The sequence below is a fragment of the Sus scrofa genome, chromosome 1 (genome assembly GCF_054392235.1).
Source record: "Sus scrofa isolate SSC_HxYL_T2T_F1_AM1 chromosome 1, Sscrofa_HxYL_maternal_Yorkshire_Landrace_v2.0, whole genome shotgun sequence".
In the NCBI taxonomy this organism is placed as follows: Eukaryota; Metazoa; Chordata; class Mammalia; order Artiodactyla; family Suidae; genus Sus; species Sus scrofa.
Genome location: NC_139383.1, coordinates 285168811 through 285188286, shown reverse-complemented (window position 1 = coordinate 285188286; position 19476 = coordinate 285168811). Strand labels below are relative to the sequence as shown.

At 56.2% G+C, this 19476-nt stretch overlaps 1 protein-coding gene across 7 annotated transcripts in view; it reads left to right on the top strand.

Moving 5' to 3' along the window:
• MED27 (mediator complex subunit 27) overlaps nucleotides 1-15781 on the top strand; it is a 204286-nt gene extending 188505 nt beyond the window's left edge. For 5 of the 7 annotated variants that reach the window (XR_014836987.1, XR_014836989.1, XR_014836988.1 and 2 more), the window contains 2 exons: nucleotides 13224-13301; nucleotides 15241-15777. Coding sequence is in view for 3 of the 7 variants with exons in the window: in XM_085011148.1 (XP_084867274.1) it covers nucleotides 13224-13301; nucleotides 15241-15375 (213 nt within the window). In the remaining 4 variants the exon portion in view is untranslated. 7 annotated transcript variants of the gene reach the window in all.
• The last annotated feature ends 3695 nt before the right edge of the window (nucleotides 15782-19476 follow it).

Below are 19476 nucleotides of genomic sequence, written 5' to 3'. Positions count from 1 at the left end.
GCGGGATCGAGGTGGGCGTGTGAAGTGGAGTCCAGGCTGGCAGGTGCCTCTGGGTCTTGGTGCAGAATTTGGATTTTATTCTCAATTCAGTGAGAAACCACTGAAGGTATTGCTGGGGAGAAGGGACACGACTTTGAAAGCTGGCCCTATTATCCCCACTGAAGTGATAGCTGTGTCCATGGTGTGCCAGGTAGCCTAGAGGAGGCTGGGGTTTTTTCCAATGGAAGTGAAATTTTGTCTAACATGAAGTTAACTGTTTTTAAAGTGGACAATTCCATGGCTTTTAGTACTTTTACAACCACCGCCTCTGTCAGGTTCCAAAACATTTTCATCGCCCAAAAGGAAGCACCGTCGCCATTTAGCAGTGAGCACAGGGCTTTTGTATCAAAGGAGCATAATGGACCAGCCCTCTAATGGGGGGGGGGTGTTGGGGGGGGAGTTATTTTTAATTAAAGTATAGTTGATTTATAATATTGTGCCATGCTAATTTCTCTTGTACATCAAAGTGACTCAGTCATACACGTATATACATTCTTTTATTCTGTTTTTTGTTTTTTGTCGGTTTTTTTTTTTTAGGGCCTCATCAAGCATAAGGAAGTTCCCAGGCTAAGGGTATAATTGGAGCTGTAGCCACCGGCCTACACCACAGCCACAGCAACGCCAGGTCCAAGCCAACCCTGTGACCTACACCACAGCTCATGGCAGTTCCAGGTCTTTTAACCCACTGATCGAGGGCCAGGGATCAAATCCTCATCCTCACAGATGCTGGCCAGGTTCGTTACCGCTGAGCCACAGCAGGAACTCCTCTTCTTTTTTTTTTTTTTAATTCTTTTCCATCATGTTCTATCCCAAAAGACTGGATATGGTTCCCTGTGCTGTACAGTACGACCTCACTGCTTATCCATTCTAAATGTAGTAGTTTGTATCTCCTAGCCCCAAACTCCCAGTCCATCTCCCCTTCCCCCTTGACAACCACCGGACTGTTCTATGTGTCTGTGAGTCTGTTTCTGTTCTGTAGATAGGTTCATTTGTGCCCTATTTTGGATTCTCCATCTAAGTGATATCATGTGGTGTTTGTCCTTCTCTTTCTGACGGACCTCACTTAGTTCGAGACTCTCTAGTTGCATCCATGTTGCTGCAGATGGCAAGATTTCGTTCTTTTTCATGGCTGAGTGATATTCCATTGTGCCATGGTGTTGAATGTACGTCAGTTTGCATTGTTCCCTGGACCCCTTTGTAGTGAAAGGGGGACACGAAGGACAGATGTCTAGGGCCGGGGAGGAGTCTGAGACTCAACACCACACACTGAGAGCCTGTGTAAGCATGAACATGTCATGATCTTATCGCATAAATGGATTGGATTCTGAAACAAAGAGCATATTAATGGAAAAAACAGTGAAATCCAAATAAAGTCTGGACTTGCGTCCATAGTTAGTGACCCGTAGTGTTTTCTCAGTTTCGATGAACGTGCCTGACAGTGAAAGACGCTGACGGTGGGGGAGCTGAGTGAGGGAATGTGGGAACTGTGTGTGCCGTCCTGGCCTCTTGTCTGTAAATCCAAAACCCATCCGCAATTTAACGTCGATTTAAAAAAGAAAACCCTCAGGAGTTCCCGCTGTGGCACAATAGATTAAAAATCCAAGTGCAGTGGCTTGAGTTGCTGCAACAGGGCAGGTTCGACCCCTGGCCCAGTGTGGGGGGGTTACAGGATCTGGCGTTGCTGCAGCTGTGATGTAGGTCGCAGCTGCAGCTCAGTTTCAGTCCCCGGCCCAGGAACTTCCATGTGCCATGAGTGTGGCCGTTAAAGGAAGCGGGGCGGGGGGTGGGGTGGGTGTAGAAAGAAAAGAAAAGGAAAAAAACCATCAGAGTTCCCTTGTGGCATAGCAGGTTAGGGATCCAGCGCTGTTACTGCATCTGCTTGGGTCACTGCTCGTGGCACGGGTTTGATCCATGGCCCAGGAACTTCCACACACCATGAGCACAGCCAAGAAAGGAAGGAAGGAAGGAAAGAAAGAAAGAAAACCATAGTGTTGACTCTTCTAAGCTACCTAGACACAGAGAAGAAAACAGCCCCCCTCCCCGGGTCCAGAGCCTAAAGGAAAGACACATGCGGTCCTGCGTGGGCTTTAGTGCACACAGCTGCATTTTAACCTTGGCCTTCTTCTCTAGGCGACCATACCCAAGGCCTTTACCTGCTCTGCGTGCTTGAAGTCTCGGCCTTAATTGCTAACACCCTGGTCCATGCCAACGGCCCTGTCTTTCTTCCCCAGCAGCTGCTGAAGGGCGTTCTGAGGAGAAAGAACGCTGCTCGTTATCTGTATCTTGATTCGCTTTCATAGAGAGGAACATTAAAAGTGGTTTTGTTTTTTTCAACCTGGTTTATCTGACCGTCCTCTGGTACTGCAGCGAGTTACTTCCTGGCTCCACAGAAGGTGGGCAGTGACTTCAGGAGGCCCTGAACTTCACAGACCCATAACCCACAGCCATTTTAACAGTGGCCCAGTTTTCACTCCAAAGAGGAAGGGGCTTGTCCAGGCTTGCCTTTGCACATATTTTTTTTAGTGTCCTGTGTGGTATTAAGTATTTCGATCGCAAGCAGAAAGTTGATTAGGAAGTTGTAAAATGTGTGAAACACAGATTTGGGGAAGTGTAGATTTGGAGAGACAGTGCTGTGTTTTTATTCCATCGCCCCTAAAAATAACCTGCCAAGCACCCTTTCTGTTTGTTTAAAACTACAGACGCACACTGCAGCCGTGTTTAAAGTTCGATGTTAGCTAATGTGGGGGGGGTCTCAGAGCACCCGCCAGTCCCCCCTCGCAGCTTATGTAACACGGTGGAAGCAGTGAAAGCGGTGAGCTGGGGATCTTAGCTAGTGAAGGGCCTGTAGTCTGGCTTTGAGGCGCCTTTATCAGCCCTCCCTTCCCCTGTTTTTAACTAAATGGACTTGACCTCTGGTACTGACCTGTACTAGATTAAAGAAGCACAGTTTGGAGAGCGGCGAGAGTGCTTTCTGATGAGGACAAAAGGCGCCTAACACTGAGGTCCGTCTCCTTGTCCAGCGCAGGTACGAACTGGTGGATTACAGAGCCCCCTTTCTTCCCTGCTGTCTAAATGTACGTTGTCTATTTGCTGTCAAATTAAGAATGTACTGGAAAATAATGCCGTCCAGAGTTCAGTGGACTCCTTTATCAGTAAAGCTTTCTGGAGTTCCCGTTGTGGTGTAGTGGAAACGAATCTGACTAGTATCCATGAGGACATGGGTTCAATCCCTGGCCTTGCTCAGTGGGTTAAGGATCTGGCGTTGCTGTGAGCTGTGGTGTGGGTCGCAGACGCGGCTCGGATCCCGTGTTGCTGTGGCTGTGGGGTAGGCTGACAGCTGCAGCTCCGATTCGACCCCTGGCCTGGGAACCTCCATGTGCCACAGGTGCGGCCCTAAAAAGCCAAAGCAAAAATGTAATAATAATACAGCAGCTCTCTACTAATCCTCATCACGTGGAGAGGTGTGGGTCCTGTTCTCGCGGAAGATGTCAGTGGGGCAGGTGAGGCGCGTGTGCCGTGGACACACATTCACCCACATTCATGACGAGGGGCTGGGGAGAGATGGCTCCGGGCTCGTTTCGTTGTGTGGGTCTCAGGCCGGGCCGGGGGCAGAGGGCAGCCCTCCCCGTTCCACAGCCAGACCGGGCACTGAAAGCCCAGCGGGACGGCTGTGTCCGTTGCCGGCTCCGAAGGCCCGGTCCAGTGATGGCGTGGTGCTTTTACCATTTCACCCTCTAGACGCCAGGACAAAAGCTTAGGTGGCAGCATTTCTCAGCTCTGCTTCTGAGCATCAGCTCTTTCGGAGAATTCTCTCTCTTCCTTCTCCCCGCTTAACGTTTAGGTGCCCTGATGGATGTTGCTCGTAGTGTTTCCCAGGAAGACGCTGCTCGAGGGCACAGCAGTAAACATTTCCTTCTGCCCGTCACACACCTGCTCACACCCAGTGCGGCCCCCCAGCCCGGGCAGGCTTCACTGTCAGCCTCCTCCGGAAAGACTCGACCTGAAACGGAGGACACGTGCTTGGGAAAGTACATGGTCACGGGCGACCCTCAGGCACCAGGTCGAGGGCGTTTCTCAGGCGGAAGACCGTCCCGTCTGTGAGCCGGGGCCCTGGGCTGCCGGCCTCGCTCCCTCGGGGGAGCTCTCCCGGCCGTGCTCCTTTCTCGGCCGTGTTCTCTGGTCACAAATGCTGTATCGTGCGCATCTTCCTGTCCACAGGGAGCAGCGGTGGGCCCCGCGGAGGAGGCCTGATGGGAAGGCGGAAAGTCCTTCCAGGCCCCCTCCCTGTGACAGAGCCGGGGTCGGGGAGCCCTGCACGCAGAGCCGAGCCCAGCCTCCCCCCCCACCTTTTATTTCTGGAAAATAGCGTCAGGAGCCAAGAGAATGGACGCACGCCCCGTGCCATTCTCCTCGGGCTGGGCCTGCCCCCCGGCGTAGAGCCGGCTCGGAGGCCACGGCCCGTCCTGCCAGTGAGGCGCAGCGGGACCTGCCTTTGTCTGCGACGGGGACTGTCCACAAGCCCTGTCCCTCTTCCTCAGTAGACTCCTCACCCGGCGCGGGAGCCGCGGCGGGCTGGGGACAGCTGGCTCTGGGTCCACGGCTGCCGACCGGTCCCCATCGTTTACCGCAGTGCCCGGGGGCTCTCTGCACCTCGTCCTGGGGTGAAGGAGCTTTTTATAGCCAGCAGGTCTCCGGCGGAGCAGACTCAGAGAATGGGACGTAGAAGTCGGGGGACTGGCTGAAAGGGCAGAGTCACAAAGAGCCGGGAAAGGTTTCCAGCATGTTCATGGCTTTCTGACATTTAAACTCCGCGGGGGCAGAGCCACTGCTGCGATCTTTAACCTCCTCGCTTCAAATCCGGGCCTGCTCGTCCCGTGACTCCGGAAGAGGGAGAGCAGATCTGCAGCTACGAACCGCTCACATCTTGGCAAGGAGGCCCAAGAAAGAGGTGGGGTGTGTGTGCGGCCCCAGGTCCGCAGGTGGAGAGGGAGAGGCGCTGTCAGAGGGCCTGGCATCCGCCCCGCCGCCGTTTCACCTGGAGGCAGAGCGCAGAGGGGTCGGCAGGCTGCAGATGTGCAGCTGTCATTCCAGACGACAGAGGGAGGAGCAGCCCCTTCAGTCCCATGACGCCAGCAGAGCTTCACTGGGGGTGGGGGGGGCTGGCTGCCCCTGTGTGGCCTGACGTGCCTCAGTCTCCTCATCTGTGAGGCAGACAGCCTGAGAGCACCTGCCTCACCGGGTTGGTGTGAACTTCCCTGAGTCCCCAGGCATGACGTGGGACTCACTCGGCTTCTCTCAGGTGCTTGTCGGCAGTGACCACGCTCCTCCATCCCGCTGGCCTCTGCAGTGGCCCCAGCTGTGAGGACACGGGCTAGGGAACCAGACAGGCCTGGATTTGCATCTAGCGCTGCTGTGCGGGGGGACCTGGGCCAGGAACCAGCCTCTCTCCACGCTTCAGGTCCTTCCGCCGTGAAAGGGGGAAACAAAACCTGCTTCGTAGGGTACCTGTTGTGAGGCATCGTGTGATGGGGACACTGGTGACGAACTAGGCACCGCAGGTGCTCAGAGGACATGTGCAGTAGACTTTGTCTCCTGCTGTTTTCACTGTCACAGGAGGGACACGGCCCGGATTCATGGCCGTCTGTAGGTGTGGTCTGTTTCCAGTTGGGGCTGCGTCAGGTAAATCAAGGCCCAGCTGCCGTGACAAATCCACAGGCTCCACCAAAGCCTTGTCCATCTTCATTTTTTTCCGGGCATGTCATCTCATCTCCTGGTCAGAGAGTGAGGGCCTGGGACAGTCCCGCGTGCCCTGAGGGCTGGGCACGTCTGGCAATCCCCAGAAGGCAGAGGAGATAGATGTGCTCTGCCCTGACGCCCTGTTTCCCCGCCAGCAGGACGGGGCCCAGCTGCCCAGCCCCGTGGCCACAGAGCCGCCTCTCAGGCAGGGCCTGCTCCCTGCTCTGCTGTCTCTCCTCCTTCTCGGTCCTGATGGGGAAGTAGGTGGTATTGTCTGTATTTTGTTGGAAGCCCAGATGTCCTTGGATGTGTTTCTCTAACTGCAAGGCTGTTCCTGCAGAAAATAACATCACACCAAGTGGGTACAGAACAATTCAGGTATCTCAGGGCTTGGGACGTTGCTGGCAGCCAGCCGCAGAATCTGGCATTTTACCATCTGGACACATTGAACTTTTTTCGTTCATCTAAATGAAGAGCCTTAGTTCTTTAATCCTGGGAAATGGGAAGGACCTTTTGGGAGGCCCCTCTCAGCCCTGCCCATGGCCTTTAAGGCCAGTCAGGACGCTGGAGAGTTCCCCGGGGCGGCCCCGGGTCCCCCCCGACCCCATTCACCCAGGCCCTCTCCCCGCACAGCCCCTCAACCTCCCCGTTTCACTCCGCTTCCCTAACCCCACCGGCCAAAAATCAATCAGTAGCCTCCTACCTGCTTCCTCTCTCCTTCACCCGGGGGTCCTACCAGTGCAGAGCGCAGGTGGGGGCTTCCGGCCAGGGTGCTGCTGGGGGTACAGGAGAGCCCAGAGGGGAGGGGAGGCCCTCACCTAAGTCTCCAAGGCAGAGGAGGGCTGGGACCCAGGCCACAGTGTTCTGAAGACGCTGCAGGTGGCTGCGGAGTGGCCTGGGGGAGGCGCCTCTGCCTCTGGATGCCAGCCACAGCCAATCTGCACTCAGGGGTCCAGGGGGTTGAGGGGCTTCCCTTTGGGGCATCAGAGGCATCTTGGCTGGGACTTTTCCAGATAGCCAGGTTGGAGCCCCTCTGCGCTGTGCTTTATAGATGAGGCCTCATCCTTCTCAGTCAGAGCTTGATCTCAAAGCTGTGTCCCGGGGTTTCAGGACAGAGCAGCAGGGTCTGTCTTCCCCTCGCCAGTCTCCGCCCACGCGGCCCTGCCCCGGTCTCCGCCCAAGCAGCGCCGCCGGCTCCGCAGACAGTTCTAAGCCCTTCAGAGCCCGTGCGCCTGGCTCCTCCATCAGCAGGAGGAGGTATTGATCTTGCCCGTAAGCCCCTGTCTCCCCGGACTTCCGCCTTGGCCTCTAGGCCTGCCCAGCCCATGGCACACAAATCCAGGGTACAGATTAGAGACTGGAGCTGCATAATAAAAACTAACCCCACGCCCTCGCCCGTGCTTCCTCTCCTGTACTTTGAGCCTAGTTTGAGAAGCCGGTCTCTGCTCTGCTCCCCACCGCCCCCAGCACTTTGTGGCCTGGCTTCCTAGCTTCAGGTTTGCAATAATGACAGTGCCTCTTTTCATGGAATGAGTACTTCTGGGACTGTTCTAAATATTCTTCATAAAACCAGTGCTCATCCTCGGAGCGGCACTGCTGGCAGGGTTGCTGTCTCTTTAAACATTTCACAGGCGAGGTTCACATCTTTGACTCCCAGACCCACAGAGCATGGTCTCCCTCGGAGAGGCCCCCGTGCCCCTGTCTCCAAGGGGGGGTCTGTGTTGGGCTCAACCCCGAGCAGAGACGCACCCTCCTGAGCCAGTCTCCTCGTGTAGCATGAAAGCGCATCCAGCGCTGAGTTGCAGGACCGGCGTGTGTATGACCAGGTAGCAAGCGTTTGACTTGCCTGCCTGTCAGTTTGTGCTCCAGAGTCTCTGAAACCCATCGAGGTGGGCAGAGGTTCCCAGGAACTGGGCTGGGCCGATGGGCTCCGGGTTCTGAGTGCTCCATAACCCTCCCAAAACTGAGCTCCATGCACCAGGGTAACCTCACCTCAGGGCAGCGCCCCTGCCGCCTGCTGGGATCATCTTGTCCTTTCTGAGCGAATAAGGGGCTTTAATGGCACCAATGGTTGGCCCGAGGGTGGCGCTCGGCACACGCGTAGCCTCGGGGCGTGCGGTCAGGCCCTGCAGCAGCGTCCACCAAAAACCTAGACCTGGGGGCGCCATGTGGCCAAGGTCACCTAGGTAATTAGTGCCGAGCCCAGAACTGCACCCCGGCCTCCCCACAGCTCCGCGTCTTCCTTCCCACCTCGCTGCCTTTTGCTCCCGGTGATGCAGCCGGAGAGAAGCTTCTCTTCGGAGTTTGTGGAAGCAGGTATCGGCTGGAGGAGAGCCACACCTGGATCTCCGTTAAATAAGCAACTTCTGAACACGTGGGTACTTAACTTTTCGGTTTATTAAATCTTGTGGAACACACTTTTATAATAGGCAGAGGCCCCAGCTCCCCGAGCTCAGCAGGGGAGGCCTTGGGCTTCATGGGTTTGTGCCGGCAGGCAGATAATGCACTTGGTGCCATTAATCCGATGCGTTGGGAGGGGCACCGCTTAGCCGGAGAGCCCGTGTTCAGGCTCAGGTGCCCCCCCACCCCGTGCTGCGCGGCCCGAGTCCTGCCCCTGCCCCCTGGTGGGGGGAAGCAGGTAGTGACCTGCAACCGCAGGTTCGCCTGTGGTTCCTAACACTGCTGAAGTCAGAGTCACCTGCGGGAGCTTTTAGCAACACACCACCTGGCCCCAGCCCAGACTGCCTTCTAGAAGCTGAGGGTGGTGTGTTCACCTCTGCTGCACTGCCAGCTCCCCTCCAGCCCGGGAGCCCACAGAGTCAGACCGATGCCTACACCTTAGCAGGCTCAGGACAGCCCCTGGGCCACGAAGAAGTACAGCAGATTCTTGCTTTCTAAGAGAGGAAGCTGCTGGGGAATGAGGAACATATTAGGAGAATTTCGTGCCCTCCCCGCGGCTCACTGACCCTTTCTGTGTGTCGCCTCCTGTCCGTTGTCCTTCCCTTGCTGACGAAGAACCAGGTCTGTCTGGCCGCCATAAAACCCAGGCTCTGGGGGGCTGACCTGCAGCAGAAAATAGCCTTGTTGGGCTTGAACCTGTTCTCTCTGCCCCCACAGCTGGCTGGAGGGCACCGTGGGAGGAAGAGTGGGCTCTGTCTGCCGGTCGTCATTGGGCAGCAGGATCTCCCCCTTTTTCCAGCAGCCCCTCCTTTCAGAGTGTGATTTCTCTGGCCAGCAAGCTTGCACACCTGACGGAACGCCCTCGTTTGCCCTCCTTGAAGAGACTTGGGACCGAGTCGTGCCTCCACCCGGAGTCCTGGGGCCTGTTCCCTGCCGGGAGGAGACGGCCTCGGAAGCTGCTTGCGCAGTCCCTGCAGCCTGTCCTCCGGGCCCAGGGCCCTGCTCTGCTGCTCGGGCGGGTCACCTGATCTCCCTGGGACTGGCTCCCTCGCCGGCCCGCCGGCCGTGGCAGCTCTTCTCCATTTCTAAGCCCGTCACGAGGTGGTGGGGACCGAGCGAGGAAAAGATACGACCCGCCCAGGGGGTGCTTGCCGTCTGTCAGACTCTGTTCAGGAGTCTTTGCCTGCCATGACATTAATCCTCCAAGGTCACCCAGCTTGTAAGCCACAGACAAGATTCAAACCCGTGCAGCCTGGCTCCTCCCTGGGCCCCGTGGTGTAGACCAGCCCTCACTCTGGGCTGGTGCTCAGTAGACATGGACTGGAATCCTGCCCTGACGCAGGCAGTTCCACTTTGGGCTTCGCTGAAATAACTCGTGATCTCGGAGGAGCCTCCGGCTCCCAGGCTCTGGGAGGGAAGGTGCCAGAAGCTCTGTGCACACAATATGGTAGCCGAGCTTCAGGAGACTTGTTTTGACTGGCGTCTCCTTCTCCAGTGTGTTGACAGGCAGCTGTTTCAAGGTCTCCTGAAAGACTCCTCTCCCCCCGCCCCGAGCCCTGTTCCCTCCCCATCCGTCTGGGTGCCCCGGGGAGGGGCAATTCCCTAAGCCCTGGTGGGCGGGGAGGACACTCAGAGCACGGTCAAGAAAGCCAGACGGGTGTGCTGGCCGGCAGGGGAGAAGTCACCCGAGCCTACTGACCTGCCTCGCCTGCAGCCCAGAGCGGGACGGGGACAGGGATGGGCGGGGAGGGGGCGTGCACCCAGATAGCAGCTGCAGTTTGCCTTTGCCTCGAGGTGACGGGACCCCTCTCGGCCGGGTCCCCAGCTGCTTCTGCACACTCTGGAGAGCCTTTCGGTGCCGGCCTCTCCCCGCCCCTGCCAGTTTCATCGCAGTCTGTCTCCCCCAGTCCTCTCCGTCGTCGTGCCTCCATCTCCCGGCATATTGTCACTTTCATGTCTTCTCCTCCCTCCCTCCCCTCGGGTTCGCCATCGGCTTTGATCTTCCTGAGCTCTTTTCAGGCCTGGCGGGCTGCGGGGGTGAATGGCCTCCCTTCTCGGGAGCATTAGTGCCCTGGCTGAGCCTCCGCGCCAGACGGAGCGGCTTTCATCTCCCAGGGGACTCTCATTAGCTCCGCATCACAATGGGCCCGAACCAGGCTGGGCTGGCCCAGAGTCAATTTGAATTAGTTAATAGCCAGTGTCTGTTGTTGTTGTTGTTGCTCCAGGCCAGTTTTGGTTTTTTTCCCCCACATCTTGGATGCTGAGCAAAAAAAAAAAAAAAAAAAAAAACAGCTTTCTTATTGAAAAGTGTGAAACCAAAAAAACGATTGATTGCAGGTGGAAGGCTTTGGCAGAAAGGAAGGTCCTTGTAGGCGAAGATCTGACGGCCTCGTCCCTTGGGGTCAGCCGAGGGAGCCTGGCCCCAGCGGAGGAAGTTTGGGAAGAAGGGAGGGGAACAGCCGCAAACAGTCAGCTTTGTTTCCTTCTGTTAAAGTAGTTCTGTAATTGGTGATGGGAAGTTGAAGAAATTAGATGATCACGTCAACACTAGAAAAAGCTGCTGCCATTTGGCAATTAAGAGAATATCCTGGACAGAACACTTGTAAACCAGCTAAAATGGAAAAAATAAAAATCACTAAAATTAAAAAAAGAGAGAGAATATACTGGACTTTTTGATCAAGAGGCTGAATTTGGCCAGATTGCCTGCCCAGTAATGGAAAAACTGACTTGGTGCCCTGCCTGGGAGCCAGATGCCGAAACAGCACCTAGGTGCCCGACTCCAGCCATTTCTGGAGAAGGACATTTTCTCACTAATTCAGTTCGTTCTGCTCTTGAGAAGCCTGTTACCCAGCGGCCACGTTTACACATCTAACCTGGCCTGGCATTGGGGCTGGGGGGCGGGGCGGAGATGATTCCCAGGCTCCGGGGACATGGACCTCAGCAGAGAGCTGCCCGGGGGTGTCCTCGGACGGAGGTGGCCTCGGTCTCCACATCTCTAAAACAGACAAGAGTCAGCCTGCTTCCCTGCCCCCGCGTGCCTATATGCGGGGCAGGGCTTCCTGAGAGGCTTGTCAATGGTAGGGGCAGGAGATAGAAGTCTCCAGAAACTTACTTCCTTTGTAATGGCAAGTGAGATTCTTAGAAGTGCCTTACTGGCCCGTAAATGGCACTTGCATGGTTTGTTTATGGTGGTGGTGGTGATGATTTTAGCCAGGCATCAGGATGGGTAGGGACCAAGCTCTAATGCTCAGGTATCATTGGGACCTGGTCTGCTTTGCTGTGTTTTATAGCCGTTCATGTCACCCCCGCCGTTCACCACCCGCCGTGTTGCCAAGTTATCGTTCTTCTGCTCATTTTAGAAAGCTGTCTGTCAAAAATGCTTAAAATAAAAAGTCTTTGCACTTGAAGGAATAAGTACTATTAATCTTGAAAGTCAATGGAGTAAGAGTTTCTCAGCAATGTCGGATGCAGGAACCATTGCTGTATTTGCAAGAAAACCAGTCAGGTGTTCCTGGTACGTGGCCTTGGATGAATGGCCACTGTAAAGTTTATTTCTTTATTCAGCAAATATGTTTTGAGGACCTAGTAGATGCCAGGTGATATTCAGGTCTTGGGGACCAGCATGAACCAGATGAGTGCGATCCCTGCCTGCCCAGAGCCAATTGTCTAGTGGGCGCCACCAGCCACCAGGCAGGCCCTGCAAGTCCAGCGGGAAAGCAGGCTGGTGCAAGAGCCAGGGAGAGCAGACGCGACAGGGCGGGTGGCCCTTTGTGCAGCTGGCGGATGAGCACCTCACCTGCATGGCCATTTTATCCAGGGGAAACCGAGGCATAGGGATTCTGTGAGCTGGGGAGCCTCTGTCCTCACTCGGGGTGTGGCCTCTCTTGGCCTTGGCTGTGGACACACAGCTGGACTGATTTCTGGATCATTTGCAACTTCCTCTGCGGGCCTGGACCTGCCCTACTGGTTTCCACCTGGTGAGTTTAAGCGCTGCCAAGGCCCATCAGCATGTCTGTGTCCTGGTGGGGGCAGGAGAACGGACAGGTGGACACAGGAAGGCCGCATTTACTCTTGTTCACAAAGCTAATCATATTACGGGGCCGGGGGGGGGGGGTCTTTTTAACCACATTTGTAATAGCAAGAATCCCTTTACCAAGACAGATAAACCGTGAGTTTGAACACAGCTGTCGAGTTAGATATAATCTATTAATTTGCTGATGGATGGCAGGCATTAGCAGTCTGTGGTGTCATCACATTTCAGAACACAGGGGATGATAGGCCAGCCCTTTGCTCTTTAGGAGGGACATTGAGACCCAGAGAGATTAGGGGGTTGGGTCAAGGTCAGCAGACAGAGCCAGGGCTTAGACCCGGTACAGGTTCCAGCTGGTCCCTAGATGCCTCTAGTGGACATAAAGCATTGGTGCCCCTGGTCTGCTGGAGGGGTCCTGGGACAGCAGGTGTGGCCACAGGTGCCGAAAGGTGCCCACACCCTCAGAGAGCTGGTCAGGGGCCACACAGGGAGGGGCATGGCTTTTCAGAAAGGTAATGGGTAGGAATGGTGACGCCTAAGGGAGAGGGCATCAGGAATGGTCAGCGTCCCGACCCCAGAACCTGATGGCTGCAAATTATGAGGCAGAATGGGAATCACAGGGAGCAGAAAGCCCAGCTGCCCTGGCTGGAAAAAAGTTCCAGGTAAAGAGGAATCGGACCTGGACAGGAAGGCGGCCTCTGCGCTTGGGCGGCGCTTTACGCAGCGGCGGGGCCTCCCGGCCTCCCCGCTGGCCTCTGGCCACACCTCCTCCCTCGGGTGCCTGGAGTGGCTGGCAAGTCCCACACTCGGCCTGCCTCCAGGCCTCAATGCCTGTGTCCTTTCTGCCTGCAATCCACCTGCTCACCTGTGCCCGCAAGTTTGATAACCAGTTTTCACCCTTCAGATGTTGTTGGATGGCCTTTCCCCCGGGGGGCAGCCTATAAAAGGAGCGCCTACGTCCTGTTTGCTCTGTGCCGGTTCCGAGTGGCTCTAACCCGCCCCTGTCCTTGGTTCCCAGGTGACGGACCATGCCACCACTGCCCTGCTCCACTATCAGCTGCCCCAGATGCCAGACGTCGTGGTCCGATCCTTCATGGTGAGTGGCTTTCGGAGTCGGCTCCTCAAGTGAGAACAGGCAACTCGGAAGGCAGCTGGTTTGTCTTCAGCTTTAAGGGCCTCACTGGCGAGTCAGCCCAGTTTGGAAATATTTCCCTTAACTTGGGAAGGGCTCTGGGAGACACCACTTCCTGCTTAATCGACTGGGGTATCTCATTGCCAGACAAGTGGTGGTTTCAGAAGTGATCTGAAACACAGTCGCCAGCGCTGGTTTAGACGGTAGGCACTTACTATGCTCCTGACCTGTGCCAGGCCCTTGCTTGGCGCCGAGCAGGTACAGTGACGCCTCCTCCACATCACCTGCTCCTTAGACATTCAGGGTGGAGCTCGGGATGGGGAGCAGCCCAGAAACAGCACCCCCTCACCCCCCGCCCCGGCGTGTTGGAGTCGGCTCCCACCAGCTCTTGTTAGACATTCAGAACTTCTCGAGCTGGTTGTTCACCCACTTGATGTGGCTTGATATGGAACCCAAATATTTACATCCTGGAAATTAGTCCTACTCAGGACCCTCTGTCGCCCCACCTCCTCGGAGCCGCTCCATCCGTGAGCTGCTGCCCACATGTAGCACGTGGCCACCCCTCGGCTCCTGCGCATGGGCTCAGCTCCAGGCCCTCGCGTCAGCAGGCTCCGCCCCTCACTGAGCTCACACTCCCTTTGCAACTCCTGCTGGAAAGGTCCCCACCGAGCGGACGGGACTCCTCGCCCGATCACGCTCTGCCCCGTCACGTGATGCTCGCCGCCACAGTTAAGCTTCCGGAGCCTTTAGTTCATTAGAAAATACCGCCGGGCTCTTGACGGGCTCACGCAGCAGGGAGGCTGAAGGAACAGACCCAGGCTCGGAACGGTCCCCTGGTTGTGTCCCGAGTCGAGAGAACAGTTTCCGTCAGCTGGCTTCAGCGAGCATGTCCTCCTTGGGTGGATAGAGAGTCTTGTTTTCAGTAACAGCTTGCGATGCCCGGTGTTGGTAACCGACTTGGGGATGTGGGCAGAATTCGAGGTTGATCAGCACCAGAGCACACGTAGTTCAGCTGGATGATCCGCTGGCCTCCTCGTGTTTATTGCCGGAACTTCAAATACCTAGCTTGGGGCGGGGGCGGGGGTGGGGCGTGTCTGCCACCCGGAAGGCAGCGCCGATGGAGACAGAGGATCTGTGCCTGTCAACCCGCCGACCTCTGAGATCTGAGATCAGCTTTCTCTTCCCGACATGGTCCGCGCCCCTGTCGCAGTGGGGTCTTGCCTCCCGAGCCGCCTGCTGCTGTGGTTTTGGGCTGGTGCGGTAGCGAAGCTCCTTGAGTGGGAGAATCGAGTTATGTTCGTCTCATGCTTATGCATGACGCCCAGAAGGACTCTGCACCCTGAACCCCTCGAGTGTGTACTTGCTGCTTATTACGTTAGTGGGTGGCACCAGGCTGTCCCCGCCCTCCCCCCAGGGCTGTTGGGCCACCTTGTGACTGAGTGGTGACCCCTGAAATCAGATTAGAGAGAAGGCATGCTGACCTTAGTGGAGCATTCTCAAACCATATCCGCTAGCACCTCCGGGTGGGGAACAAGGAGAGGCGGGATCTGATATTCAGAGGACCCGGCCTGGCCTTGGAGATGAGGTGGGGTTGGAGATGAGGTGGGGTTGCCGGCTGCTTCGTGCCACTCCCCTGGGGGCGCTTCCTGCCTCTGGGAGGAGGGGTTTCTATTTTAAAACTCCCTTGGGTGGACGGGGCCGAGCGGGGACGCGCCAGCACTGGGAGGCAGCAGTGTTGTGACCTGGTGGATTCTGCATGTGGTGTGCGGTAAAGTCCCAGGGTCCCTCTTGGCGGCACCACCAACTCCAGCTCTGTGTCCTGAAGATGACCAGGCTGGACAGGAAGGACGGCGGAAGGCCTGGCCCCCATTGCTTTCATCTCTCCCCTCACTTCTCTTTTTAGACCTGGTTAAGAAGTTACATAAAGCTGTTCCAGGCCCCATGCCAGCGCTGCGGGAAGTTTCTGCAAGACGGCCTTCCCCCCACGTGGAGGGATTTCCGAACCCTCGAAGCCTTCCACGACACCTGCCGGCAGTAACCCGGCCCCAGCCCCGCATCCAGCACCTGCCCCAACGAGCCCTAAGTAACATGATGGTTCAGACGTGTCTTCCCGGCCCGGACACCAACACAGCCCCCCGCGCCCTCGTGCAAAGCAGCGTGTCGTACAATAGGCCGAGTTCGAGGAACAGATTCGCTCTCTGCTGATGGACTGATGATCCGCTGGGGGTGGACTGGGGAGGCTAGAGCAGACTCTTCAGGACCCGGTATGAGGACTCGCCCCGGCCCGTCCTCCCCTGTGCATTCGCGGTGCTGGTCAGCCCATCCTCCCGGATCCACGTTCTAAGTCATTTGTAGTTGGAATGAGCACTGGTGTCATGCCGAGTGTTTTGTTTTGTTTTGTAACTTATTTTTATAAGCAATAAACCTTTTCTATCCAGGATGCAGCTTTGTCTCCTGTTTCTTAAAGCGTCTTTTACATTCACTTCCGTGAGCATGTGAGCCGATCTGGGCCTTTTGAAGGAAAAGACTTAGTAACGTCTGTGTTTGTTAGTTCTTTTTTGAGGACACATTTCCCTGCTTCTTGCTTTCGGGAGAGAGGGCAGTGTTGGCAAATATTCCATTTCAAGGACATGTTGGCGGCTTGAAAAATCGATTGTTCTTTCTGAGGAAAAGAGCGCCCAGATGTTTCATTTTACTAAACCAGTAACACACACATGTACCAAAGGGAAAGGGAGCCGCTGTGTTTCCAGCCAGAACACGTGGGAGCGGGCAGGACAGGTGTGCCTGGCTTGTTTGTTCCGTCTCATCCTAAGCATTACCATGAACAGATTCCAGCCCAGTCGGCTGTGTTTATTCAGGACCTTGACCCCAGCGTTTAAAGCCGTAATCTCTTTATACAAAGAAGTGTTGACCTGCTGAAAGTCTTAAGAAGGCTGGGGGCGTCCCCCCTGCTCGCCTGCACGACAAGTCAAGTTCTCTTTGCAGAGAGAGCCAGGGCGACGCTGCCTTCCGAGCTGTCGACAAGAATGCGTGGCTCCTGAGGTTCCCTTTGGGGCTCAGCAGGTTCGGAACCTGACTAGCATCCATGAGGATACGGGTTCAATCTCTGGCCTCACTCAGTGGGTTAAGGATCTGGCGTTGCCACAAGCTACAATGTAGGTCGAAGAAGTGGCTCAAATCTGGCATTGCTGTGGCTCTGCCATGAGCTGGCAGCTGCAGCTCTGATTCAACCCCTGGCCCAGGAACTTCTACTTGCCGCAGGTGTGGCCCTAAAAAGGAAAAAGGGGGGGGGGGGGAATGCATGTCTCCTGCCTGAGTTCTGGTACCACCTGGACCCTCCATCCCTACCCATACCAGGCTGAAAAGAGCCAGAGGGTGAAGAGGACTCAGTGAAGGGGCAGCCGCTCCAGGTGTGGTCCAGTAGCAGTGGCATCGTGGAGCTTGTTAGAAACGCAGGTCCTTAGGCCCCGCCCAGACCGGCTGGCTCAGATACTCTAGGGCGGGGTCCAGCAACGTGGGTGTCAGTAAGCCCATGGGTGGTGGATGTGGGCCTGGGTCTGAGAACCGCTGCCCTCCGCAGGAGATGGCCACACTCCCAGTGCCCAGTCTGGGTGGCAGGGTGGGGTAATGCAGGAACATTTCCATACAGCAGGTGATTTTAGATGAAATACCAGGGTTTATCTCATCTAAGATGCCATCACTTGTAAGACACACCATTATTTTACAAACCCCCAAGGAAAGAAACAAACATGCTGCCAATTAAACTATGGCGCAGACTTTCATGATAGTCCTGTGTGACACATGAATCAGTCACAGCAGCCTGCCTTTGCTCTGAAATTTCTTCCATCTCTTCCAAGGGGGTTGGCGGCTTCTCCTGCCTCGAGTCTTACTGTCTAACGTGTGGCAGGCGATCCCATCCCAGGGCTCCTGGTAACAACACAGCTTCACGGATGTGCAGCTATCGTCCTTTCTTTGGTCTTGTGAGACCCTTGTTTGTTGCAGGAAAATCCAGAATTGAGGACACCGGGTGTGTGGTAACGATTTGTCACATTGCCGCACGTCCTTTTGAAGACATTTAAGCGGCAGGTAGACTGACCCCACGCAGGACGTAGGGGGGTGACAGCTCATGTGAAGTGACGACAGTGTGACCAGCTGTGACCACGTTGGAGCACGTGCAGATGACAGGCACATCCTGCCTGCCAGCTGGCTGACAGCGTGCCACAGAGATGCTCGTGTGTGAGACAACCAGCCCTCTGACGATGGGTGAAGTCGTGGTAGCAGGTAAAGCACATTGTGAGAGAGCTCTTTGAGTTTTTAACCAAAAAATCTGCATCATCCTAGTTGCAGCCAACCTGAGGGAGTCCTGGTTGATTCCAACGCTCCCTCCACCTCCCGACAGAGAGAGAGCAGACCTTGCGTTGAGAGCCTTGGGCCGGCAGTCGTTCGCACTCAGATGGAATGACGTGGTGGTGGTTCTCCGGGCCACCTTCAGTGACGCCCGCCACGGTGGGCAATGATTTCCCATTTGCAGGAGTGATGAAGAGTTTCCGCTCTAAACTAATGTACTTAAGGGGAAAGGTGAGACCATTAAAAAATACGGAGCTCCCCCCGTGGCTCCGCAGAAACGAATCTGACCAGCATCCACGAGGACACGGGTTTGATCCCCGGCCGGGCTCGGTGAATTAAGGATCTGGCATTGCCGTGAGCTGTGGTGTAGGTGGCAGACGCAGTCTGGATCTGACGTGGAGGTGGTTATGGTGGAGGCCGGCAGCTGCAGCTCCAATTCTACTCCTAGCCTGGGAACCTCCATATGCCGTGAGTGCGGCCCTAAAAAGACGAAAGAAAGAAAGAAAGAAGGAGGGAAGGAAGACGAAGAGGGAGGGAGAAAAGAAAAGAAATAGCACGGGCGGAGCAGGGCACCAGCAAGGCGCAGGAAGCGGGCAGGCCGCAGCTGGGGGTAACGGGGCTGGGGCCGGGGCTTAGATCCGCCTCCGGCTCCCAGTTGCAGGACTCAGGCCAGTGGCTCGTCCCCTGTGAGACCCTGCCCCCTCTTCTGTAAGGTGCAGGGCTGATAGCCCAGTGATGGCAGGAGGGCTGGAGGGGACTGGGGGCTTGTAGATGCAACAGGATTGGCCATGAATTCCTGAGGCCGGGCACCAGGTATGTGGGTGATGCCTGCTTTTCTATTTTGTTAAGCTTCTGCTAATTAGAAGGGGAAAAAAATACAAGGATTGAGTAGCCAACCTTCGAGTGTTCCCACCTCTGAGCTTCCCCTTCCTCTGTGCTGAGGGGAGGGTGCTGGGCTTGGAAAGGTAAGAGGGACTTGCTGCCCAGGACTCCAAATGCTCGGGTTTAGAGACACCGTGAGAGAGACTGGCCTTGTGTCAGCCACTCAAACAGAGGACATATTGACCCGAAACGGGCAAAAATAGAGGCTGGAGGTGGACTGGGGTCAGTTCTAGGCTGTGGATTGTGAGGAGGCTGGGCCTGCTGCTGCCGTGGGCACAGGCACGGCGTCTGGATGCGTCCTCTGGGGCCCGTGGCAGAAAGGAACGTGGCTGTCAGGGAGTGTGCCAGCCGCCTGCTGCTCACACTGTCCACAGGTGCTCCCTGGGCAGAGCCACGAGGTGTCTGACGCAACTTAATCCCCCCCACCCCGGGCAGCTGGGCCTCTCCTGTGTGCCAGGCGCTTTCCCCACCTGTTGTTGGCTTCCAGGTGGCTCCGTGCTCTTTTCCCTGGAGGGCCCGAGGGTCCCACTGCCCACGTCACCAAAGTCCTCGGCTCCTCACCCACAAAGCTTCTGCCCCAGAGGCAAAGGCACTAACTGGTCCCTGCTCTGCCAGGTGTGTTGTCTTGAGAATGGCCCGAACTTGGAAACCTGTCTCACGGCGTCTCGCTGCGGGGACCCGTTCCCCCACGTCTCCCCCACGCTCTCTGCCGGCCCGGTCACCGTTCACCAGCCCAGCAGCCGTTAGGAACTGACAGAACGGGACGAGGAGGTCCGTGAAAGGTTGTCCAGATTTTTTCCCTGGACTAAATCGGGAGCTGGCCTTTCGGTATCGAGTGATGTTTTCACACTTGACACACTGACGGAAAGCTGCAGGCACAAAAGGATGATCTTTCGGTGTTCGTGTGCAA